We start from the raw sequence: 26,773 nt of genomic DNA, 5'->3' as shown, positions 1-26,773 counted from the left end.
TTCCTGGGCTGGTGGAGCAGCGAGAGAGCGAAGCCTCCTTCTTCTCTCCCCCCCCCCCGTCCTTGCAAAAATTTTCTGCTTGAAACCGGTCCCTGGTACAAAAAAGGTTGGGGACCACTGCCCTATAGTGTCGTTTTGAGGGTAGAAGTTGAAATAACTCATGTCCAGGATGTGAGGGGTGTATAGATATTTTCACAGCCCTCTTTTTGACTAATGCAATATACAGGTCCTCAATGGAAGGCATGAATAAGTAAAAGGTTCTTTGGGGCTGTCAGCCTTGAATTAATTATGAGCTTATTAGTGACATTAGTGATTGCACAATGTCAATAATAATGACAAAAGGCTGTTTAGATAAATAATCCCAACAGAAGGTAGGATTAGTCAACCTTGACAGATTTTGAAAAAGCTTAAGTGAAACAGATACAACAATTCCAGGAACACTACTTTATTGTGATAAGTTATAACAACAGAATATTGAATGCTTGTCTGCCCCACATTATACAGGACAAAATCAAGGCAGGGCTATTGTTCTGTTACATGCTATCCACCTTGCACAAACTGAGTTAGTTTCACTCCTTTTGGGGTTCATTTCTTCCAAGATGATCTCTACATTCCTTTACCAAAGCCAATCTAGGCACAATCATTGCCCAGGCTGCTTTACCCACAAGAGTTTTTGTCTTTCTGTTATCTCCATGTTTTACTATATTTTGAAGTATGCTATTTGTACATTAAGGAGGAATATCTTTAGGTATAAGATTACATCAATCTTCACTCTGTTGATAATCTGTGCGTTTATGTGCACTGTGCAAAAGGTCATTAAAAAAAGATCACAATGGGTAAAAGTCTATTTGCATCATACTTTCCTTAAGGATGAAAGCTGCAGCCATTCTAAAGTTACTAAACACTTCTGATCAGGATAGAAATTAGGATAAGAAGCTGTGAAGTTAAGACTGGAGTCCCATAATTGAAACTGTTGCCTTGGCTATAGATGAAAGGACTAATGTCCAAATGTAGGTGGTGGAATAGAGACTAGACCTTGAATTTCTGTTTTTATTTTTCCTTTCTTCTGCTCACTAATCCAGTCCATTTTACATTGGTTCAGATGCCAAAAACAGATACTACTGAAGCAATAAAATATTCTATTTCTGACTTTCTAGAAATCTGAAAAATAATTCCATTTTAATAACAAACTTTTTTCTTTACAATAACAAGAATTGGAAGGGACCTTAGAGGTCTTCTAGTCCAACCCCCTGCTTAGGCAGGAAACCCTACATCATTTTAGACAAATGGTTGTCCAATCTCTTCTTAAAAACTTCCAGTGTTGGAGCATTCACAACTTCTGGAGGCAAGTTGTTCCACTGATTAATTGTTCTAACTGTCAGGAAATTTCTCCTTAGTTCTAGGTTGCTTCTCTCCTTGATTATTTTCCAGTCACTGGGGAACAAAAATTAATTGCCAATCATATATCTTTTTAATCTTTTGATTAAAAGGATCCTTCTACCTTCTAGCTTTCTGCATATGCGAGACTCAAACACCCTAGATAAAACGCAATGAACTGTGATGATCTCCAATAAATATAATTGAAGTTTTTTTTTTCTGGTCAAAAGCCTAAGCAGTACTTTAAATAATTAACCTAGAATGAAATCCATTAAAATCAGTACCCATTTGATTTAAAGTTTTATTTTAAAAAGCTCAGTCTCACTCCCACAGAGTACACAGATTTTTTTTCTGCAATTTATGATCAAAATAGGCAACATTTCAGCAATGTTCTAAAAAAAGTCGACAAGTACTTTAATACCGTAAAGAAAAATCATCTGAATGCAAATTACAATTTTCTTTCTGTTCTGAACAATGTTAGATAAATGGGAAAAGTAAAACAAGAACTACTCCATTCCTAAGCCACTTTCAAATCATGACTTCTTGCCAGATGCAGGATATAGATTATGAAAGACACATATGCAGATCCTGACTGACAGTCAAGGCTGAATGTCAAACAGATAAAAATAACTCAAGCAGACAGTGCAGCCATCTCCCTTCAAAATGGAAAGAGAAAATATTACAGAAACTTTCTGGGTATTTATTAAATACAAACCAGTCAGAACTCCTTTAATCTTTAATTCAAGGTAGGAGTTGCAAAAACGAAAAGAAAAAAAAAAAGAACAAGCCATCATGTTGCTCTTTTTCCTTTCCTTATAATAATAGCCACATCAAGGAAAGTGCTATAAAGGCACTTTGACATCACTTCTCAGTGCTAACTATTAGGCTGCAATTAAAAGACTGTTCTGCTTAAACAATGTAGACAACGATTAAATACTGAAACGTGATAGGGGCATCTCAGCATCTACTTGTTTTCTATGGAAAAAGCTTCTGAACGTCATTTCCTATGTTTCCAATGTAAACCCCAAAGAGTAAAAGAAAAATTATTGGGCTTTCTAGGAACAAGGAGTATTGTGTTGAATTAAATTAGCATTCAATCCTTTTAGAAAGACTCAAGACTTGTGCTATTAAGCTTATTAAATAATTCCAAACATCTCTAGGGTGGTTTTTTAATGTAGAAAATATGCTGAGTGTCCCTTTCCTTATAAATATATATCAGTCTGATCTTACAGTACTACACAAATGAATAAGTCCTTTTATAACAACTTCTATAGAATTAGAAAAGGACAGCTCAGTTGCCATAATTACTGTACATCAAGTTTCACTTTGACATTAATAGCAGCCAATTCTGCCACAAAGCAGCGGAAGACATAAGGGACAGCAATTGTTTCAATGGTGCTACTTTGGTCACAAGAGGCACAAACGTATTGCCGGGCACAAGTGGTGGACCAGGCTGGTGGAGCTTTCAGGAGAGGTGAGAGGAGACTACCACAGTCAACACAAACGTGGGCCACTGAACGATCTGAGCAATTGAAGAGACGATCGTGCAGCAAAAAGGACGTGCCATGAGCCAACAGAGCATCCCGCTCCATCTCCCCAAAGCGGATGCCGCCCTGAACGTTCCTTCCTCCAATGGGCTGGTTGGTGACTTTATCGCGGGCCCCTGTAGTCCTCACCTGAAATTTGTCAGAGACCATGTGCCTCAGGCGCTGATAGTACACAAGACCAATAAAAATGTCTGCTTCAAGCTCTATTCCAGAAACCCCACTGTACATCCTCTCCGTCCCATAGTAATTATAGCCGGCAGCCTTCAGCAGCTTGCCAAAGTATTCCACAGCGGAATTCTCTTCAGAAAACGTAAATGGGGTTGCGTCATGACAGAATCCATGAAGTGAGGCAGATTTTCCTGCCATGCTCTCAATCAGCATGCCAATGGTCATTCTGGATGGAAAACCATGAGGATTGAAGAGGATATCCGGCACCATTCCACTTTCGGTAAAGGGCATGTCTTCAGCTGGCCACAATCGGCTCAAGATGCCTTTCTGCCCATGACGGCTGGCAAATTTGTCCCCAATTGTTGGATTCCGGGGGACTCTGAAAGTGATGCATACACACTTGAATCTTCCAGTTCCAGTATCATTGCTGCACACCTTGATGTTATCTACAATATAAGTTTCCTTATTCCTGGAAAAAAAGGAAAGAGTTTAATTATTACCAGAAGAGCTCCTGAAGGGAATTTCCAACATACTTTGGGGGGAAATAAGTACTTGCATAGAGACCACACAGGAGAAGATAACCATGCAAATGCTATACATACAAAGAAATGCCGATTCTCTCAATGTAATAGCATTCTGAATCTTAATTGTAATTGGGTTGTTTTGCATACAGAAGGAAGTGTTTGTAGAAAAGGAACATTATTTATGCCCATAAAGTCTGTAGTTTAATATTAGAGTATGCATTTTGGAAGTCAAAAAGTTATGGGTCCAACTGTTCGACTTTCAATTCAAAAAATTCATATCTCTTGAAAGTGCCTTCACCTATGACTCTACAAAGCTTCTGTCATCTGCTAACACAGATCAGACTGAGACAGCTGGACACACAATCTAACATTGTGGATAACAGTTGAAAATACAATTTCCAAAAAAATCATCTGGACTTTGATGTGCAGGCACCAGGAAATATGCCATGAATTTAAAAATGCTCCCACCTAATTTTTCTCCCTTTTCATTACAGTTACAGTGGCATGATCATATCCAAGAGATTAACGGTCAAATATGCTGCCAACTACATAACAGCTTCCTGTTTCTTACCTCAGACTCAGGCAATTCTTAATCAGACCTAGTCATGTTTTGCCCACAAACACTGTTTTTACATGCATAAAATTAAAAAAATGAAAGTACTTTTAACAAGCTGCTGAGGACTTTTAAAGTTGGTTGAGGTACTACATTCAATACAGATTTACAAAGTGATAGTGAAAACAGAAAAAAAACTCCAAGTCATAAACAACTGTTTAATGGGGTGGACATGAGCTTTACTATATATAATTACTTGTGACACACAGAAAGAAGAAAAATATTGTTTTCCTTTCTCCCCTTATAAATATAAAAGTTGGGATCACCAAATAAAATTGAAAAGTAGATTCTAGGAATTGGACAATTATTTTTCCTCTGAACATAGACTTCATAGCTAATTTATGGATTTTCTTGATGCTTGCTGGAGAATAGCAATTCAGATATCCACAAATGGGGATCAAATTAATTCACTAATTTTATTATTTGCTAGTGGCATTCACAGCTACACACCACCACCACATCCAGAGGCAATACACCACTAAAATAACCTGGTGGGGAAGAAGAGAAGGGCCTTTTTCCTATCAAGAGTCTTCCATTAATTTTCTTTTGCTTCAATAGTAAAAATATCTGCATGATCTGAAAGGAAGCAAGTCAACAAAGGTCTTGCAACCATGAGAAGTTAGTGAGAGGAGAGGAGAGGGAGAAAAAATGCTTGTAGAAAATGAGAACCTGACTTTCCTAAGGTTGCTTACTCAACATCATTGGAAAAATCAGTGACAACTTGCACATTCCAGAGGAAACACAGTTTCATAACTCTCACATTTTCTTCTATAGACAATATTTTTGAGTTGGTTAGATAGGCAAGCTACCTGTTAGGGATCAATGGCTATTAACTTTGATAGTAATGTGACTGCCTCTGAACGTCATCTGCTTGGAGACAAGCAAACTATCTTGTACAGTTGATGGAGCACTATAAGACTCTGGATTGTGCCAAGCATCTGTTCGAACAGGGCCATACTTGTGTTATTATGCTATGGTACCCAAACAATTGAGAGAGCTGCAAAAAGCACTTTCCAGTTTTCTATTGTAAACAACATTGATACATCAACAACCAGCACTTACTTATGGTAGGTCACAAAGCTTTCCCCTGTGTTGAGATTCACATAGCTATAGTAAGGATCTCCATATTGAAGTATAGCTCCAATATGGGGCAGGCCATCAGGGTCCAAACTCTGCACAGGTTTATCATGCCCAATCCCAAACACTAGATTGTCTTCTCCTTGTTTTACTTTTTCTCCAAGATCAATACGTTCTGTCTTGTAGATGCTGCCATGTGCAAATCCCCTCTCCCAAGAAGACTTGCTCAGGATCTAAGGAGATACAAGTTCACACTGAGTAAAAGAGTCAATGCCTTTATTAATGTAAATGACCCCGTTTCCCACATTATGGAAATACAATAAGAGTTACTTTCAGATTTCCCCACTTTCTATAAAACCTAACCCACTTCCAGATGTGTTGGGTACTACTTACAGCAGGGGAAGGGTACAGTGGCACTACACACCAAAGGGGTGCTACTTTGGAGCTACTGGTGTTTGGGGAAGAGCTGCTTGGATTTCACAGTGCCTGAAATTTCTATCCCACCCTCAAAAGATATCCCAAGCAACAGGCCTGGCTCGAATGGGGATAGGCAGAACTTCATTGTTTTAGATTAAGCTTAAACAAAAAGTTAACATTAACATTCCCAAGCAAAATATAAATCATTGTTTTTGAATTTTAAAATCACCTCTTAACCTCTGATATGTTATAGTAAATGTAGGTGATCTTTTTTTAAGCAATGATGCTCATGTATGCAACTCCTTTTAAGAAAATTCTTGTTAGATGCTTTCTAAAAAGAATGACTTTCTGTTCCCACTAGGTGAGGTAGAAATATTTTCACCACAGAGATTAAGACCATTACAGGTAGTCCTCAGTTTAGGATCACAACTGAGTGCAACATTTTTGTTACTAAGTGGGATATTTGTTGAGTGAGTTTTGTCCCATTTTACAACCTTTCGCCAATTGTTAAATGAATCACCGCAGTTGTTAAGTTAATGACACGGTTGTTAAGTAAATCTGGCTTCCCCGATGATTTTGCTTGCCAGAAGGTTACTAACGGTGATCACATGACTCCAGGACACTGCAACCGTCATAAATATGAGTCAGTTGTCTGAATTTTGATCATGTGACCATGGGGACGCTGTTGTAAGTTGAGGACTACCTGTATTTGGAAAATCAAGTTTATCATATTTCATGTGATTTTCACACAAGTACGGAAAGAAAAATACTCTGAAAATTTCCTTCTATTCATATCCGTTTTACTACGGCCTTACCATTGCATCTTCCATATCGTAACCACTATAGGAGATCACAGCAACAACGGCATTTGTTCCAATGGGATAAGAGTCCATATTGTAATAATCATATATGGATGGCCGAACTAATGGGCTTTGAGGAGTCTGAAGCCGGTATAGTTTGTCATCAGATCGATACGGGAAGGTGAGAAGTGGAAAACCCATTGTCTGCTTACCTGGGAGACGCAAGTGGGGATAGAAGAAGGAAGGAGAAGGAAAAAAAAAACCCAGAATAATTATTTACAGTTGGAAAAGGTATTCAAGATATATATTGCAACTTTCATTAAGGAAATGGCCATAAACTGGTGGCAAAAGTCATGTTTTCACACTTAAAATGATAACAGTCTACCATTAATAGGCAATTGGCTATGGAATAAGATTCCCTGTTTCAGACCACAGACTTTTTGCTAATCAGAAGAGACAGGAATAAAGGTACAAATATTCTGCCCTGGTAGAAAGTCCTTTCCTTTTCTTTCCCCTTTCCTTTCCGTCTTCCCTTCCCTTCCTTTCCTTTTCCTCCTTCCTCTTTCCTTTCATGTTTAAGAACTATTCTGTTCAGCGAGCAATCCAAATTTCACAGCTCAGGTTTCTTCCTTCTCTGCCACTGAACATTTAATCCCTTCTTCTGCTTTCTAATAATATACTCAATGTAACTTCAGTGTTACATCTCCAATATGTAACAATAAAATTGGCATGGATTAATCTTCTTGTCTGCTTCATACTAACCCTGCAGGTAGCACATGAGAGAAGCTCTAGAAACATGTCTACAACATTGCCAGGCTGGCCAATCATAATGTCTGGATCCCAGTGTCTAGCCTAGTGAAAATCTGTTTCTAATTTTAAGGAGATTAAATAACAAATGTAGTACACATACAGGAGATACACACACCCAAACTGGTCCAAATTCTTATTTCCAAAGTGGCAGAGCCAGAACAACCACTACAACAACAAAAGGACAAGTATCTGCAATCAGACATAAGAGAAAAGCCCCTTGCTGATCCTTGTTTTTCTTTAAAAAAAAAAGGTATGGAATCCAAGGATAGAAGAGATTCTCTATCTCAACTCTTTTGTTTTCCCCCTCAGTGAAAGAAATGGCTTCTCTGTTTCCCTTAAAGAATATATGTTAAACATCCCCCCCACCCCCCAAAAAAAGCATGTCTCAAGTTTCTAGTTATAATGTGAGTCCTAGCCTAAGAATCCTCTCAGTCTGCAAATCCTGAGGTGCTCTGTGGTTTATCAAGGAGCTCAGGAAGATAAAGTAGAAAGCCTCTGCAATAGAGGCAGAATGAATGTGGCATTTTCGAGGACACAAGGTCAGCAGAGTCTCTACTGCATAAAATACTCCTATTTATAGTAATTGTCACTTTTTTCTAAGATTCTCTATTCTGTTCATGCTGCCAATAGTCTATCTCTTCCCCTCATTTTTTTTAATGCTCAGCACGTTCCAGGTTTTTCTTGGATATTCCTAATTTGTATTCTATTCCTTTTTCTAATACTATAGTTATGCAAAATGGAAGTCCTTGGAAATCTTGCTGATAACTCCTGCACAGGTGTAGTCATTTCTTGCCAGGAAATAACTAGTCAGGCAAGGGGGAGGCCTCAAGTGTGGATTTAGTTTTGAGTCCTTGTGCAACCACAATAGGTCCAGCTGGGACACCCACTCACCCCTTTAAATTCCATAGAACTTTATCTATCTGTTCCCAGGCTAAGGCTGGAAGTCTGGAATAGGCAGAATATAACAAATTGGTGAGCTTGAACCTTTCATCTGTAGGTCTGGTTGCTTCTGCCTGCTTGATTACAAAGATGCATACTATGAAAATAATTGAATTATTAGTATAATTAGAAAACAGTAAAGACTTACCCATCTGACACTGGTACATGTTTCTTGGACTTTGATTGTGATCAGAGAAAGGAATGAAACATGCCACCACGCTTAGCATGCTATAGGGAAAAAGCTCCTGATGAGTGGTCAACCCAGGTTGAATTTCATCCTTGGACACGGCAATGTTCATGAATACCTAAGGAAAACCCAGTTTCCATGACTTTCAAAAGCTATCAAATCGACTGAACTGCTCCCAGTTCTTATTATTACAAGAATAATCATTCTGCAAAACTAATCCATTAAAGCAGGGGTCCCCAAACTTGGCAACTTTAAGACTTGTGTCTTAAATTTGCCAAGTTTGGAGACTTCTGCATTAAAGCTTTAGCAGCCCACTTCAGAAAAATTCGATCTTAATATGCAAGATCCAGAAGGCCATTGTTTTCAATGCTCTTGATATTAGAGTTTATCATAATGTTCATGATAATGACATCATACCTCATATTTTTCTTCCTAAAAATATATCTACCCAAGTTAACATATCTGATATTTAGACTGACAAAATTATAAAAGGCAGCAACCAAAATGAATAGTCTTAGATATGCAGCCAATTGGACAAAATTCAAAGGTCTTATTAGTGATCTTGTTATCGACTGCAATTCGATAGCAATTTGTTTTAAACTACAAGATAAACACTGAGCACTGCTCAATATTATACATACTGACCCAACTTCCCAGGGGTTCAAATGACTGTACTTTTTCAACCTGAATGGATAATTGAGGGGGGAATGGGACACAAGCCAAACATGCTTTATTCTTGAGCTAGTGATATTTGGAAACATAGAAATCCAAAACTGAGCACAATGGTCTGTTACTTATCATTTAAAATGGACACTTGCTAATGTTAAGAAAAAGGGTTCAGCTACATCAGGGGTCTCCAACCTTGGCAACTTTAAGACTTGTGGACTTCAACTCCCAGAGTTCCTCAGCCACAAGTCTTAAAGTTGCCAAGGTTGGAGACCCCTGAGCTACATAACTAAGCTATTGCTGATCACATGTATCAATGGTCAGAAACACATTTCCAGGATCTCTCAACACTCCCAGATAATAGTCTTACCCCCACCCACCCACCCCCAAAATAAATATTAAAACAAAAAAACAAAAAAAAAAACACCTCACAATATCACCAAAATATTCATCAAAATTTGCATGCTTTCAGAGACAAAATACAAAAGCCTGCAACATTGATGGGGTGGAAAATGCAAGATTTGAAACTGTCAAGATCTTGTAAGATTTGGTAGTCTTACACAATTTTGCCCACTTTTAATTTCATTTCATTTTGGTGCCCTCTATCAAGTCCAGAGAGGCTGGCAAAGTCACGAAACAAGAACCCAACTGGATTTCTGGAAAAGAATGTAGGAGAATTCTGAAAGTGTACCCAAGACATTCTCCAACACAACTTATACCTAGTATAATTTTGGCAGATCTATTCTGCATCTCTTTCTCACCCCCCACTGCTGAAATACAATAAATTAATTTTGGATTAGCTGATACTTTATTATAAATATTAGAAGTATTACCTGTTCCATTGTGCCAATCCATTCTTCTTTTCCCAAAGCCAAGTTTTGTACAGGACGCATCATCCTACAAGGGGTAGTGAAAATAAAAAGTCCTGGGTAGAGACTGGGTTTCCCTGTCATCGGAATGAGCACCACTTCTGTCCAACCTGGAATCTTCTTTTCTTGCATTGCCTGTTAACAGTTATCAAGTCTCAAAATGATTTATTTTTATATATTTTATATACAACAGAAAGGAGAAATAGTTAGCATTTAAAGTAATTCACAGGTAGTAACAATAAGCCTTGTAAGATTTAAAGAGAATTAAAAGGAAGGAAGGAGAGACAAGTGACTTCGTCAAGAGCTATGACTTTTGAAGGAAGCAGAAATGCACCTGGAAAATCATCTAATTCTGAATGACAATCATGGGTGCCATCACCCAATCCATACAATTTTCCAAGAGAGTGGAACTGAGATAATACACTGTAGTCAAGCAAGGAAGACTCACCTTGAAGTGTCTGAAAGTCTCCACAAGATCAGGAGCCTGATCCTTTTCTATCCAGCCCACCAGAGCTCCATCTAATGTAACTGGATAACATTCAGCATAAGGTTGGCTTGGTACACCATCAACTGGGGTGACACCTATGGAAACATTTTGTGGCAATGCTTATCATGTTATGAACAACTGTACAGAAACTTCCCAGAAAGTTAGGGGAGTCCAATTTAACACCTTCTCACTGGTGTTCTGGAACTGCTATTCCTAAAATTCCCCAGCATGGCCATTAGGTAAAAGACACAGATGGGATTTGCTTTGATCAAGGAATCCTTATTATGGATGGAAGTATATGGAAGACAATGGTAGAATTTCTTTTTAATGTAAAAAAAATGGAAAATCTAAAAACCAATTAAAGCCAAAAAAATGTTGCATTTGGACCTAATATATTCAAAGCCCCAATTTAACCACAAACTAAGCAAATTGGTGAAAAAAATCTCATTATCTACCTCATCTCCTCCTCTGGAGAATAATTAATGCGTTTATTTCATAGATAAGGTTCATAAAAATGAACTATCTTAAATTATGATACTTATGCCAGTTCATCCATTTTACAGACTGGCTGCTATAGTCCACTTATTTAATTTTAAGGCTTTCTGAGATTCATCTGATAGCCAGATTATAATATGTGGAACATCTTGAGACCAAATCTTTAAAAAAAAAACCTTCTTTTTTGATATTCTTCTCTCAAGTGAAAAACATTATTACATCACTATTTTAACTTAAATAATAATAGACAGTTAACTCCTTGAAGGGTCTTTTCTATTACATTACTGTACATCTAATTCTATTTCTTAAAAACACATTTTCCTCAGTATTCAGCCAAAAAGCTTCCAGAAAGGCTTATAAATATAAATAGTGAGGCAAGATCTGTCCCCAGGTTTACTATCTAAAAAGCATAATAAATATCATAAAAGGGAAAATGAGGACTCACAAAACTACCAGTTCTTAAAAGATAAATTACATAAATTATTAAGAACATACGTAGATATTAGCATCTTTGTTAGAAGGGAATAGAGAAAAAATTGATAAAATAGAAATGAATCACTGGATTGCTATAAGTTTAAGGTTCTGTTGTGATAACAAATAGTCAAATATTTGAAATTAAAAGAAGGTACCACCAGTTTGAAGTTTAGATGAATGTATGAAAAATCCCTTAGTCTACCTAGTTCTGTGTGGCTGCCCTTTTAGGGCAGGAAGATTTTTTAAAAATAGGGATGGATGAATGTATCTTTGTTCTCAGTAAGTTCTTTCTCATTCCAGTTTCCTTTTGTCTTTTTTCCACATGCTTTTAGTGTTTTAAAATGTGCACAATGATTGGTGAGCGTTTCTTTAACTATACCTTTTGTCTATACTCTCTCTCTAAATGTATATTGTTTGTGAATATTATTTTGCAACACAAAGTATGTCAAGTGCAAATTGTGCACATTTTTGTATAACCTTTGCCATTTAACTTAAATCACATGCTGCATTATTACATTGTTGAAAAGTGTCCAGTTTGGTGCAATTCCATTCCATTTTCAGGAATATGAATTATGAAAGTTCAGATAAACATTTATGAGATTGATTTCTTTCCCACCTTTATTTTCAGGCAGAGATAATCTGCTTCTAAATACAGGTAATCCTTGTCTTAAAACAACACTGAATAAGAGACTTATGACTGATCCTCACACTTATAAACGTTGCAGGGTGTTCACATGATCAAAATTCAGGTGCTTGGCAACTGGCATGTAGTTACATTGCTTGCAGCATCCCAGGGTCAGGTGACTGTCCTCTGCAACCTTCACAGCCAGTTTCTGACAAACAAAGGCAATGTGGGAAGCCAGATTTGCTTAACAACCATGGCAAAAGTGATAATAAAGACAGGTGTGACTCACTTTCCAACTGCCTTGCTTAGCAACAGAAATTCTGGTATCAAATGTGATCGTAAATTGAGGACTACCAGTAGCCTTCTGCAAATCCTTCTGAATAATTGCTGAGGAATGCGTACAAGTGCATGAGATACATTTTTCTTTGAATTATTACTGGAGTTATGCCAGATTCACATGACTACTTGGGTTGCTCCTGGCTTGCGTATTCATGATCTACAACGGGGTTCTTCAAAATTGACAGCTTTAAGACTTGTAGACTTCAACTGCCAGAATTCCTCATCATCATGTTAGCTTAGGAATCCTGGGAGTTGAAATCCACAAGTCTTAAACTTGCCAAGTCTGAAGACCCTTGATTTACAGGATGGTTCTATAATACTGTTAAGATGCAGCTGTACTTTATGAAGAAAGATTGATTGCTGGAGTATTGCTGTTGATCGGAGGATTTGGATACATCTTCCAGGGAATATTAAGATCGTTCAGATCCAGGAAAAAGACCACTGCTTTATAAATGGTTGTACACATGCAGAAGTTATACTTCTGAAAAAGTGATCATCCTAATACAAGACTGGTTTACCATAAAAGCATTTTCTGACCATTCCAAATGATTAACACTCACCTAAAGAGCAAAGCAACGGTAGCAGAGATACAGTGTTGAAAGTCTGGGTTACGATTTCACAGGGGGCCGTCATATGGTTCATCAAGCCACAAGGCTCGCCGTCTGGTGTGTGGACAGGACAGAGGAAGCCCCAGGACTCTGGCAACAGCTTGCGCACTGTTGTGGTTCTCATTTTCAGAAAAGCAGCTCCTCTGTGCACGCAACGGAAGTGGGAGAGGTAGCGGAAGAAGTTCAGCTTGTCTGCTATCACACATAGACCTGATGCTTGCAGCAAGCCCAAACCTTGGAAAGTCGTAAGAGGGAGGGGGTGGGAGGAAAATAATAGAAATCTGATCTTCTCCAATACTGTACTTAGACCAATTGTTTGTGAACAGCAGCAGTTTAATGCTTTTATTATGAACAGAGTTTGCCAACACTCAGCTCTAGTTACATTTGTATTTCTCAGGGAGACACATAGCAAGCGTTAGAACTTCATATTTTAGACAAGGAATATCAGTACACTTGGGATTCAAGAGATCAGAAAAGAGGAAGAAGCCTTGCAGGCATTGCATGGATTCCCTAATCTCCTTTTTAGATGCAGTTTTTTTACTCTGTGTTGCTGACTGGTTGCAGTAATGTAATTCTGGAAGAGGCTTAGCTGAGAAGAGCTGACCCTAAAGCAAAAATAGTCACACACAGAAAACAAGCACTTTTGAATACAATAAACAAAACTCAAACATGTAAGTTTGTTATATGGGTTTTAGTTTGTATACTCCACCCTAAGAAAATTTAAGATTCAACATTCAAATCATCAAAATTTGGGAACAAAATGTTATTTTTTAATCAAATTTTTACATTGCCCATATCACTTTCTAAATAATACTGGGTGGTTTAAAAGTAAAATACTCTAGAATCCACATACAAATCCATATAAAAATAAACAAAGTTAAAGAATTGTGATATATCATGCACATACAGCAGATCTGAATGATTTTCTTATTCCTATTTTGAATTGTCTGAACTGTTTCTAGATGTTTTTAAGAGTGAGAAAAGCTAGGCAATGTGGAAATCTCACCACAAACATCTAGCCACCTACGGTGCTTTGGAATGAGGCAAGAGAACAAAATCATGTTAAACAAACTGTGAATTTGGCTTTATACCATGCTGGGTGTACACTATCTCTGTGCCATTAAGATTCAATGGTACATAGGAAGAAGCTGACTATTTTGCTTGTGATCTGCCCAAAAATGCCTAGAGAGAACTAGCTAAAAGATCCACATATACCCAAAGAATGTGTGTATTTCATACATAAAGCCAAAATTGCTTTCTTTAAGAAGTTGTAACTTTTTTGGTAGTGCATGGTAGCCATGTATCTTCTTAATTGAAACAAGTAATTTTCCTGGGATTATACAGCAACTTTGTGGTTTCTAAGAGTAAACACCTACTTAATGGCATATAATCAATCAATAAAAATGGCATATAATCAATCAATACAAAACCAGGAAAATATGCTCCTTTAAGGAGACAGATGTAAATGTGGAATGTGTGCAACGCTCCCTAGTACACTATGGGGCAAGATCCAGCAATGTGTCTACTGAGCTGGAAATGTTTTGGCAATTTTGTAATTTGCAGCACTGATTCAAATGGCCAAGTAAAGTTAAAGACTCAGTATAACTCTTTTATGAACTATGATTGCAATCTTTGCTACTAAGCTGGAATAGGGATAACCCATCACAGCATACATTACAAAAAAAAAATAACCCATTATTTTTTGAAAATGCTTTTTCATACAACTTTGGACTAGACCAGAGTTGACATCTAATTGTATTCAATTATTCAATTATTTTAAGACCCTTTAGGAATATAATGTTGTACCAATTTCATTAGAACAGGGGTAAGGAAACTTGGCTCTTTTATCACTTATGGACTTCAACTCCCAGAATTCCTGAGTGAGGCATAAAAGGTTCCCCATCCCTGGCCTACTGGTTTTTCAGTTGTGGGGGAAATCAAGTTTTGACTTGAATGGGATTGTTTAATATATAAATGTAGGACATATGTAAATAATCTGCTGCAAAACTTTAGAACATATCTCCTACATTTGTATATTAAACAGTCCCATTCAAGTCAAAAATTGATTTCCCCCACAACTGAAAAACCAGTAGGCCAGGGATGGGGAACCTTTTATGGCTCACTCAGGAATTCTGGGAGTTGAAGTCCATAAGTAATAAAAGCGCCAAGTTTCCCTACCCCTGCATTAGAAAAAAGGCAGATGCATAATTAGATTGCAGACAATCCTACCTGACTTTGAGCGCAGGTTACCAGTTGCCAGGAGATATTCAAGCATCCGGGTGAGATCTATTCCCATGCCAAGAATCTTTATCATGTTTTCTGAAGTAATTGTTACATTTGACCTCTGAGCTTTCTTATCTAATGCTAGTTTAACTGAGTGTAGCCAAGTTTCCATCTTCTCCTGAAAGACAGGATGAAAATAAATAGAGTTAAGGTAAATTAAGAAAACATTGAATAGTCTATTAGTAGTAACTTAGTCACTACATTTTAAATGGAGGGGCAACATATATTTTGACTGAACCCAAATATGCATTTGTAAGATTCTGAAACTCAACTTTCTTGGATGCTCAACTTCCTCAGGTGATGCCCCTTTTGTCATTAGCTTGTAGCAAATTATTCCATGACTCAATGCTATAGACCAGGGCTGTCAAACTTGCTGCCCGCAGGCCGGATGCATCATGCACTGGCCACATCCATGCCTGGTTTAGGGAAGTGGGGGGAAAGTCATGATACTTCATGTGATGCCGCCGTGACGATGTGAGTTTGACACCCCTGCTATAGACAAAACATCAGTGGGTTTTGCAGCAAGCAAGAATTGAGTTGCAGCAATGTAATACAAAGCCACAGATTCATCACACCTCTTGATTAGGGCACCTTATATAAAAAATTTCAGCTTCAAGTCCAGAAACAATATGTTACAGCTTCTAGACTTGATCCCAGCAATATTAAGGGAAATGTAGACAATGACGTATGTGAACACATATAGTTCCCCAGGGTTTTAAAGAAATGCGGTGCCCATTTGAAACAAAACCACCGGAATATGAGGAACTCTCCTGCTGTTTTATAAATCAGGAGTATCTATACTGGTGAAAAAAAATCCTTGAATCGCCCAATATAAATGCCATTCCTGCAGCACTGCAATCAATCAGTGTTTCTTGTTTCTATGCTTCGCCTTTTTGTGAATTCAGATTGTGGAAGTCCAGTAATGTGGACTTTCATTGGTAAAAATGGAGAATACGCAGAAGGAGAGCCATCCAAAATTAGCACAAACATAGACTGACAGATGAAGAATCTATGAAAATAGGCAAAGGACCAGGCTCCCTCTCTGTTCTGTTATCAGATTTCCTGGCATAACAGGCCACTATTTTTACTGAAAACTGATCCAATTTGTAAGAGTTTTATCCAAGGAAACTAAGCGCGTTCATATTTTATTAAGCCTAGGTAAAGACTGAAGATACAACATTGGAATCAGAAAAGGGGTATTTCCGTGTGTCTCATGAGACTCTCAAGCACAACAGATATTGGATAATTATTACATGGTAGACAATGGTTGGACTCATACATCAGATGAAACCATAAACCAGGAGTGCCAACCTGCAGCTTCCCAGCATTCCATTTGTAGACCAAGATTATACCATCAAAATGACAAGACACCCCCCCCACTTCCATTCCAAACTTTATACTACTCAAAATTTGATAATCAAGAGGTTCAGAAGTTTCAGCCTTGTCCCTGAGACTGTCACCTTACCAGACGGTGTGCAATTCTTCAAGAGACCAAAAGACTAATTCCTGACCTATTATAAATTATGGTTTACAAATGAAAAATGTAGTTCAGGCATGGTAATCCTAAAATCAAATGAATCACATTAACCCAGCAGTGGAAGTCTGTCTGTGCAGTGTGAGCATAACCATGTTTGGAGGGAAAAGAAGGGGAGAGGGGACAAATTTAAAAGCATTACCTTTAAAAACATGAGGTAAAGTTGTCCTGAGGTGAGCACTTCTTGATTCATTAAGCTGTCAGGATTGTCCTCCATGCAACCCTCTTTGGATAAAGTAAAAAGCTTTCGTGTCATGAGACAAAGCAAGTAGAATTTCTCAGCTTTTGTTTTCAAATGTATGCAGATGCACTGGCTATAGGAACAATTAATAAGAGCAAATCACCCTCTGAATTTCCTTATCTTCCCAATCCAGCAGCTGTCTACTCTGTTAGACAATCTGGATTAAGAAAAAAACTATATACCCTAAAATAATTTCTTTTTTATTGGAATAAATTCAGTATATTAATGCAGAAAAAAGTAACCAACATCCTTCAGAAGATTTTGACTAAAAATACCACAATGCTTTCCTTCAGGTCACATGGGCTAAGGCTCATGAGATTTGAAGGCCAAAATGTCTCAAAGGTATTACATTTAGTACAGATTTGATTGATGTAATGGGGCAACTGTTTCTACCTCAAATGCATTAGGTTTTAATGTGGAATAAAATTACTAAAGGGAACTGGGATTACCAATTAGAAGGCAGAATTTCAAATGTAATAGCAAAGTTTCCTTCGAGAGTAACTCAACTGCTGGAGACTTCAAGAAAAAAATTTTTTGGCAATGAAATGTAAATAATTTGCTGCCTTCTTCTGGATTTTCTTTTATTGTCCTGTTTAACCTATAGCCTCAATATTCCCTGGAGGTTCATCCATCTAATTCAACCATCAAGACAAGGCAAGTGCTGCCTTCTGTTGAAAACTGTAATCCGCCCAGAATAGTCAGAAAACCAAGATACACAATGTCTTTCTCAGTGATATTACATATTTATGGAATCTATCATTATAGCAAGAGCTATGAATTCTTTGTCATTAGACAAGGCCATAAGACTTATTATACAGGATAAATATATATGTGCTTGTAGCAGTGATATGTTGATATGTGGCTCTGCCTATGTTTTAGGACTACTTAAAAACATAAGGATGGGGGAATAAGAGAATTTCCAAACAAATTTATTCCATAATTCTATCAAGAACAGTTATTCTTGACTTATGACCACAATTGGGATCAGAATATCAGTTGCTGGAGCAAAGCGATTATTGTGCAAGATATCACCTGAATGCAAACTCAACTACTTTGTTCAACAACTGCAATCCTGGCACTCCTGGTTGTGGTTGTTCAGCAATCACATAGGTGGTTATGTGATGGAGTCCTAGGTAAGGAATACGGGGTGCCTTGGGGGAGTGTTGAAAATTCTGGAATGCTCTGTTCAGGAGCTGAAAATCCTCACTGCTGAAATCCAAGCCGTTGAGTGGAGAGATACTCTTGCACAGTCTGCAGAGGGGCTCCTTTACCCTTGGGAGCCCACGCACAAAAGGGAACTCCTTTGGTGGGGCACAAGAATCGAGTGGAATTTCAGTTCTGTTTCTGCACTTTTTGGGAGGCAGCTCTTTCAGCCAGTCCCAAGAAAAGGGGGTGTCCTTTCAGTAGGCAACTGCAGCTTATCACCTTTTCTGCCAGCTCCCCCACTGACTTTCTGGGGAAGCCAGTAGAGAAAATTGCAAATGGTCCTCATATGATTGCAGGTTGCTTGGCAATTGGTTGTAAGTGCAAACAGGTTGCCAAGCATCTACATCATGATCACATGACCAAGTGCTTCATGGAGTATAAAGTATCTTTTCCAAGGCCATCATAATTATGAACCATTGTTAAGCGGGCAATCATAAGTCAAGGAATATCTGAAGTTTCTTCTAGTGTTCAGCTAAAACCTACACTGTCTTTTAGGCAAATTGTATGTAGTCCTATCTCTGCAGGTAACAGAGAAAAACTATTATTAACTCAAGATGAATTTGACCCTGAATTTAATGATTCCCCCTACTCCAGGACAATTTGACATATGACTTTAAAATAGCAATTCTATTAACCAAAAGACTGATTAAATTTCCCTTAGTTTTTATTTTAAGGAAATAAAGTCTTCTGTTCTCTTATATAAGAAGACTTTATCTGAGATGAGCAGTGTGGAAATTTGATAAACAGTTGTTCATATACATGAACCATGCAGTCATGACTATTGTGCAGCTACCCTTCTCAAGCCAAACATATCTGATTCCTCCAGGCTAAATATAGCTGACCCTTTCCTCATACGGCCTCCAACCATAATTTATATTCTTGGTAAAGCATGACACTGAGAACTCAACACAAAACTTTAGATGATTAAAATGAAAAAGAATACTTCACGCAACAGGAAATATGGTTCATTAGGAAATGCTTAAGCTTAAAACATCGATATTTTTCCCACATGCACCATAATGTAGGCTCCAGTTCAATCTGATCCTAAATAGTTGTACCTACTTGAAAAGGAACTCTCCAACCCGCTCATTGGAATACCAATCAGGAAGGTTCAATTTTACTCTGAAGTGCTGCCCTAAGAAGATTAGCACTTGCTTCTGGGTCACACAGCCATCCTCTGTAACCAGCCTCAGCATTTGAGAGACACAGTTCTTATAAAATGTATCATCTTCTTTCCCTTTAACCAGTTCTTGGAAAATCTGAAAGTCTGAGAAACCAACCAATGCCTGGAGCAGAAAAATAAAAAGTTGGAATTTTTTTAGATGTTTTGGGGCTTGATTAATAAAGAATTCATAAAATCATTTACTGGAGTTATTATACTTATATTCTTGTCACTCTGGAGACATTTTATAGTATTCTAAATTACGTAATTTGATAATAGTGGCCTCATAATGGTTTGGAGGTGGTGAATACCTTCCAGAAATAGAACCCCATTTCTGCAGACAGTAATGTTTAAAAATAGTTTTTCTACCACTGAACTGTGTTTGAGATATACATATTGTATTAGCCTGGTCAACCAATTCAGGATCTGACTTCTGCAACTGAACCAGGCCACAGTCACTGTGTTGTGAATAACCATTTATACCAGCTTTGTTGACTACAATAGAGCCCTATGCAGCCTCCTAAGAAAAAAAGGTCTACCTGTTCTTTATTGCTTCAAGTTGCTGCTGAACTGGATGGAACTAATTCTTACTATGGTTTTGCAAGCAAGGTTATTGCCCCACATCTTATACTTCTGGAAATAGAGCCCCCTGAGTACAAAATATAATGACAATACCTTAAGGAGAAATCCCAGCGGGATAAAAAACAGCTCCTTCTGATAGATGAAGTTCACCATCACCGAACCGCTATCAAGGTAGTGTAAGGTCATGTTAACAGATGTATGCTCATCTCTAACACAGTGCATGGAGACCCCTAAACACCATCAAAAGATACACATCTTAACATTATGTTTCATATTACTATCAAAGTTGCCCTTCCCAGGTAACCTCTATGGCCTAAGATGTACTATATTGGAATTATTCTTCCCAGAATTTCTAGTGCCATTAGACAGCAGGCATCCAAGACCTTTCTTTTGCTCAATGCAAAAGTTACGACATAGAAATACGGATAGTATTCAGGTTAGAATGTAACTGGGAGCAGAAATTCCTTCACTAAGTAATATGGTCATAAAGAGTATCATGACATTATCACATCACTTTGTGACAACAATTCTGGCGGTCCCTATTGCCTGCCATTGTTAAGTGAGGACTGTGGGTTCTTAAAGTGAGGGCTGCATGTGAGCACCATGTGGGAAGAGATCATGAAACTGCCTCCCAGAAAAAACAGGCCAGTTACAGGCAGGCACTACAGAGAGTGGGCAGGTGCTACAGGCTACCGCTAGAGTATAAGATCCCAATGCTGTCCAGGGGCTCATTGGGAGAAACAAACGGCAGGAGCAACTTGTGACTTCCAGCTGGCTTTCCCATTGATTTTGCTTATGGGAAGTAGGTTGTGAAGATTGCAAATGGAGATTATATAATCCCAATATGTTTTTAGGGTTGGCCATAAGTCCCCCTCATTCAGCATTGTTGTAACTTTGAACGGTTGCTAAATGAGTGGTTGCACTCAAGGACTACCTAAGGCAAACATAAGGAACTGGTGTAAGATTGAACATAGAGGGGGGCATGTTAGAATTTTCAATCAAAAGGCCTGTCTGAGGATCAATCTCAAAGAAATGAGGACCAAATAAGTAATGAGCATGGTGAAAAGCACATTGAATTTAAAATATTTAAAATATCACATAATGATAAATATAGTTTAATATGATTTTTTCCCATTTATTGTCCTTCCGTCTCACAATGTCACAAAACACATTAAGCCATAATGTAATTTTTTTCATTTTGCAGTTGTTTAAATCATTTAGCACTGCATATAAAATCACTTTGGAGTCAATTTGAGCCAAAACTTGTGAATGATGGATTTCATGAAGGAGTGTACACGTAATCAGGGAAGGCAAGTCAGTATAAATAAGGGATGCAAGTACAATACACTATTTATAGTACAGACTTTATCACAGTTCAGATTAAAAAATGTCCTAAAGAAAATATTACCGTATATCTAAAATATCTAGCTTCTACCAAGAGAAATAGTAAAAAGATGTGAATAAAGAGAACTTATAAAGTCAAAAGTTACCATATTGTGTGTAGCCTGGGCCTCTAGATTTCCATTTTGGTTTTATCATTGCAAGAGGAAAGTTGCGCCGAGGCATAATCATCATTCTTATCACCTTTTCTATTCCATTAATTATGAAATAACCACCCATTTCCTGCCAAAAGTGTAAGAAATGATAATTAATCATAAACCAAGCCATCAGGCAAAAAAGGATGAAATATTTCAGCTGATCAACTTAGTTTTGAGTAAATTACAAAATTGAGAGAAAAATGAAATTTTAAGAATTATATTTTCACAAGCTCTATTTTTTTTACATATACTTAACACTAAGTACAGAAAAACAGGTAATCTAAATTATGACTATTACAATAGTTGCTTATGTTTCTATGTTGATTGTTTTGTATTTTCAGAGTGTTGAATTATCATTAAAATTCCATTTTAAAAACTGATATAACTCTTCAAGTAATCCATCACCATCAAACAGTAACTATACACACACACACACACACACACACACCTCAAAAAAATAAAGGGAACACAAAAATAAGACATCCTAGATCTGAATGAATGAAATATTCTTATTAAATACTTTGTTCATTACATAGTTGAATGTGCTGACAACAAAATCACACAAAAATTAGCAATGGAAATCAAATTTAGCAACCCATGGAGGTCTGGATTTGGAGTTACACTCAAAATTAAAGTGGAAAAAAACACTACAGGATGATCCAACTTTGATGTAATGTCCTTAAAACAAGTCAAAATGAGGCTCAGTAGTGTGTGTGGCCTCCACGTGCCTGTATGACCTCCCTACAATGCCTGGTCATGCTCCTGATGAGGTGGCGGATGGTCTCCTGAGGGATCTCCCACACCTGGACTAAAGCATCCCCCAACTCCTGGACAGTCTGTGGTGCAACGTGGCGTTGGTGGATGGAGTGAGACATGATGTCCCAGATGTGCTCAATTGGATTCAGGTCTGGGGAATGGGCGGGCCAGTCCAGAGCATCAATGCTTTCGTCTTGCAGGAACTGCTGACACATTCCAGCCACACGTCTAGCATTGTCATGCATTAGGAGGAACCCAGGGCCAACCGTACCAGCAAATGGTCTCACAAGGGGTCTGAGGATTTCATCTCGGTACCTAATGGCAGTCAAGCTACCTCTGGCAAGCACATGGAGGGCTGTGCGGCCCCCTAAAGAAATGCCACCCCACACCATTACTGACCCACTGCCAAACCGGTCATGCTGGAGGATGTTGCAGGCAGCAGAACGTTCTCCACGGCGTCTCCAGACCCTGTCACGTCTGCTCAGTGTGAACATGCTGTCATCTGTGAAGAGCACAGGGCGCCAGTGGTGAATTTGCCAATCTTGGTGTTCTCTGGCAAATGCCAAACGTTCTGCACGGTGTTGGGCTGTAAGCACAACTCCCACCTGTGGACGTTGGGCCCTCAAACCACCCTCATGGAGTCTGTTTCTGACCATTTGAGCAGCCACATGCACATTTGTGGCCCGCTAGAGGTCATTTTGCAGGGCTCTGGCAGTGTTCCTCCTGTCCCTCCTTGCACAAAGGTGGAGGTAGCGGTCCCGATGCTGGGTTGTTGCCCTCCTAGGGCCTCCTCCACGTCTCCTGATGTACTGGCCTGTCTCCTGGTAGTGCCTCCATGCTCTGGACATTATGCTGACAGACACAGCAAATCTTCTTGCCACAGCTCGCATTGATGTGCCATCCTGGATGAGCTGCACTACTTGAGCCACTTGTGTGGGTTGTAGACTCCGTCTCATGCTACCACTAGAGTGAAAGCACCGCCAGCATTCAAAAGTGACCAAACCATCAGCCAGAAAGCATAGGAACTGAGAAGTGGTCTGTGGTCACCACCTGCAGAACCACTCCTTTATTGGGGATGTTTTGCTAACTGCCTCTGCTTTCCACCTGTTGTCTATTCCATTTGCACAACAGCATGTGAAATTGATTGTCAATCAGTGTTGCTACCTAAGTGGACAGTTTGATTTCACAGAAGTGTGATTGACTTGGAGTTACATTGTGTTGTTTAAGTGTTCCCTTTATTTTTTTGAGCAGTGTATATGTGTGTGTGTGTGTGTGTGTGTGTGTGTGTATGTGTATGTATGTATGTATGTATATATGTATGAATGGTATTCAGCTTTGTTCGGGTATTTTCCGTCATTATAGTTGTGCTTTTAAAGTTGTAGCAACTATAATGACGTAGGAAAATACCCGAACAAAGCTGAATACCATTCATGTAAGTACCTGCGAAAACTTAAGAAAACAAATATATATATATATGAATAATAAATGGAATTCATTTCCCCAAAGAAGAGAAAATCTCAAAGGAGTACTTCTAAAACGGATGTTAAAAACCCACTGAAATTACAAGATAGCTTTTGCTTTACACACAAACAACCAAATTAAATAATACCTCTTCTTCTTCATGGTGTTGGATAAGTGCTTTGGGAGAAAGGCCATGGAGATGACAGAATTTAGATTTCACCATAATTGGAATATTCCCAAGGGTCTGTTTAATAATTCCTTTAGGAATTCCATTCACTGACCAGCTGATATCACCCTATACCGGAGGAAAAAAACAGAAGTTATTTTATTTAAAAAAATATGAACAAAATAACTTTGAAAGAGTACTGGGATTTCTATTCAAAGAAAAAAAAACCCACTCTAAACTCTTGTAACAAAAATGTCTAAAGAATATTTATCTGTACTATATATAACACTTTTAAATGTTACATGCACAAATACACACACCCTGATTATTTATTTATAAAATTTATTGGTTGCTCACTTATCACAGGGTAACTTATGCTTATTAATACACTGATTATTGGAACATTATTCAGAAATCTGACTAAAAAATAGAAAATAGTTAATTACAGTGCAGATAGAGAATCTAATTAGGATCCATAGTATAAAACTCTACACCTTTATCTATCAGAAAGAAGGCATAACCAAATTATATTCTCCAGCACTTAGAATCAAAATGCTTGCAATTTGTTATTGGATGTAAAGCCTTCATAATAAACAGCCTTATGTGTTAAATATACCAGGCGTAGAATCATATTTCTTTTTCTATTGGAAACTAGTGTCACCCCTTTAAATTGCCAATTGTAATTATATCTTATAATAACAAGTAGTTCCTGAATCTGCCACTACCTCATTTCACTGAATGACCTCAGATTCCAATACTGCCAAAAAGGGAAAAAGATCAGCACCTGAGCTTTCTGTATTTGTTCAATTATTTAAACCAGGGCTCCCCAACCTATGGGCCATGAGAGATTTGCAAATGGGCCGTTGAAACGGCTGGTGTGGACATGTGCGTGCTTTTCATTTGTGTGAACACAGGCTTGCGTGCACGCCACTTGTGGAAATGGAGCTGCACATGCGCACTTGCTGGCCACTTACGTGAACTATCCCTTACCCCCACCAGTCTGCAAACCCGGAAACGTTGGGGAACTCTGCTTTAAATGAAGTTCTAAAACACTTGGAAGTATAAGAGCCATAGTGCTGCAGGGGTTAGAATGCAGTATTGAGGACCCAGATTGTTGGGGGCATCATGCTGACTCTGTAAACCACTTAGAGAGGGCTGTAAAGCACTGTGAAGCTGTATATAAGTTTAAGTGCTATTGCTATTGTAGATGAATTCTGCCAACTTCCAGGAGCTCAATCATGACCAGCTCAAGGTGGACTTAACTTTTCATGTTTCCAAGGTTTGTAAAACGAGGACCCAGATTGTTGGGGGCAATATGCTGGTTCTGTAAACTACTTAGAGAGGGCTGTAAAGCACTGTGAAGCGGTATATAAGTCTAAGTGCTACTGCTGTTTTATTCCTCTACTTACAGTCAGTTTCCCACGGTAGGTACTTCTACGTCCTCGACATTCTGCTGGATAAACTTTCAGTTCTTTACATATACTCCCTTTTGGTACCATAGGAGGGCTGATGGTGGCCCCTGAAAAGGCCAAAGTAATCCGATCATTCTTAAAAGCAAACTCCAAAGGAGGAATATCCTTTAAAAAAAAAAAAAGCAATGTTTACCTTATGCCAATTAGAACTAGAAAAGATCTAAAAAAATCAATCCTGGACAGAAAGTATATTTTTATGGCTGGGATATCAAACAACCTTGTTTCAATGCATAGGTGCTTTCAAACTTTCTAAATCGTCAACTAGCACAAGCCATTCTGTCAGGCAACAAAGCAGAGAAACCACCCACCTTTTGTCTTTCCCGATTTGTAACCTTATGTCTAATAAGCCAGCTACAGGTGAGCTTATTACATTAAGAGTTGGTGGTGATGCTTTCTTTTCTTTCCTTATCCTTTTCTTTGTCAAGTCTTTTAAATTATGAGGGTTAGGAAGTCAAAGTGAGAGCCTTTTTCAAATGAAGAGTGGAATTAAAAAACAGGTCAAGATTTCATTTATGTGATATGTACTGTACATTAGTATAAACCTGATAAATGACTACAATAAATATGGTCTCACAGAGGAAAAGCTTCCCTATGCTGGAGCTAACCAATATAATTAACAGCCAAAAATCAGAGGAAAGAACATAGACCAGAAACGTGAATAGAGAAATATGAATTTACAAAAACATAAAAAAGTGCAAATTGACAACATTATAGCATGCTGGGGGTTAACTCTCTAGCATGGCACTTTTCTAGAAACTATATGAATTGCATCAAAAATTCCTTTCCCTCAGTTCTTGATTTACAACCAAGCTCGTTAAAGAGATCTGATAAATACAATGAAGATACTGCATCGCATAAAGTGCCTTTTTTCCCCTAAGCACTATTTGATTTGTTGAGGAGGAATCTCCAAAAGGGGTCTTCTCTACAAGCAAAAACTTCACTTTTATATTGTTTTCCATCCCGGTTCTTTTGAGATCCCCCACTCCCTCTTAATCCGCTCCCCACCTCGTAGCAATGTTTTTTTTTTAAAAAAAAAAATCTTTCCTCTCTTAATTTCTCACCTGCGCGGCACGGTTCAGTCCTTCGCTTACAGCGTAGTTGAACGACTCAATATGAGCCCGTGCAATATCCTGAAGGGCAGGCCTCTGCTGCTCTCTGGGCAGGCCGTAGTCCGACGCCGTAAGATGCTTGAGGCTGGGACTGTTGGGCAAATTCCTCCACTTGCCCGCAGCATCCATGCTTTCTTAGGTGCGAACAACCACGTGAGCCTTCCTCTTACCGGAAGAGAGATGCGTCTTTACCTTCCTTCCCGCCTTTCCCCCAAAGCTTGCTGGGACTAGTAGTTGGGAG

General features: G+C 38.3%; 1 protein-coding gene across 1 annotated transcript; it reads right to left on the bottom strand.

Moving 5' to 3' along the window:
* Positions 1–1,664: 1,664 nt before the first annotated feature.
* POLR1B (RNA polymerase I subunit B) lies at positions 1,665–26,745 on the bottom strand. The gene is made up of 15 exons (XM_026684149.2): positions 26,485–26,745; positions 25,361–25,528; positions 23,934–24,080; positions 21,521–21,653; positions 20,124–20,260; positions 19,349–19,572; positions 16,982–17,153; positions 15,252–15,423; positions 12,975–13,256; positions 10,443–10,576; positions 9,959–10,129; positions 8,421–8,577; positions 6,539–6,735; positions 5,292–5,539; positions 1,665–3,561 (listed from the first exon to the last, which is right to left on the bottom strand). Exons 1-15 carry the CDS (start codon positions 26,659–26,661, stop codon positions 2,682–2,684), a joined length of 3,399 nt encoding a protein of 1,132 aa, XP_026539934.1. The 5' UTR covers positions 26,662–26,745; the 3' UTR covers positions 1,665–2,681.
* Between the last annotated feature and the right edge of the window lie 28 nt (positions 26,746–26,773).

This window comes from Notechis scutatus, chromosome 1, assembly GCF_049901735.1.
Source record: "Notechis scutatus isolate UNSWTSFEM ecotype Mainland chromosome 1, rNotScu1.2, whole genome shotgun sequence".
Lineage (NCBI taxonomy): Eukaryota > Metazoa > Chordata > Lepidosauria > Squamata > Elapidae > Notechis > Notechis scutatus.
Note: the sequence above shows the minus strand (reverse complement) of the source record. Positions and strands in the feature narration are given on the sequence as shown.

Coding starts and splice junctions, on each gene's coding strand:
- POLR1B (XM_026684149.2), bottom strand. CDS start 26,661: ATGGATGCTGCGGGCAAGTGGAGGAATTTGCCCAACAGTCCCAGCCTC. Junction 24,081..25,360: donor CCTACCGTGGGAAACTGACT/GTAAGTAGAGGA, acceptor CCTCCGGTATAG/GGTGATATCAGCTGGTCAGT. Junction 5,540..6,538: donor ACGATATGGAAGATGCAATG/GTAAGGCCGTAG, acceptor GTATCTCCTTAG/ATCCTGAGCAAGTCTTCTTG.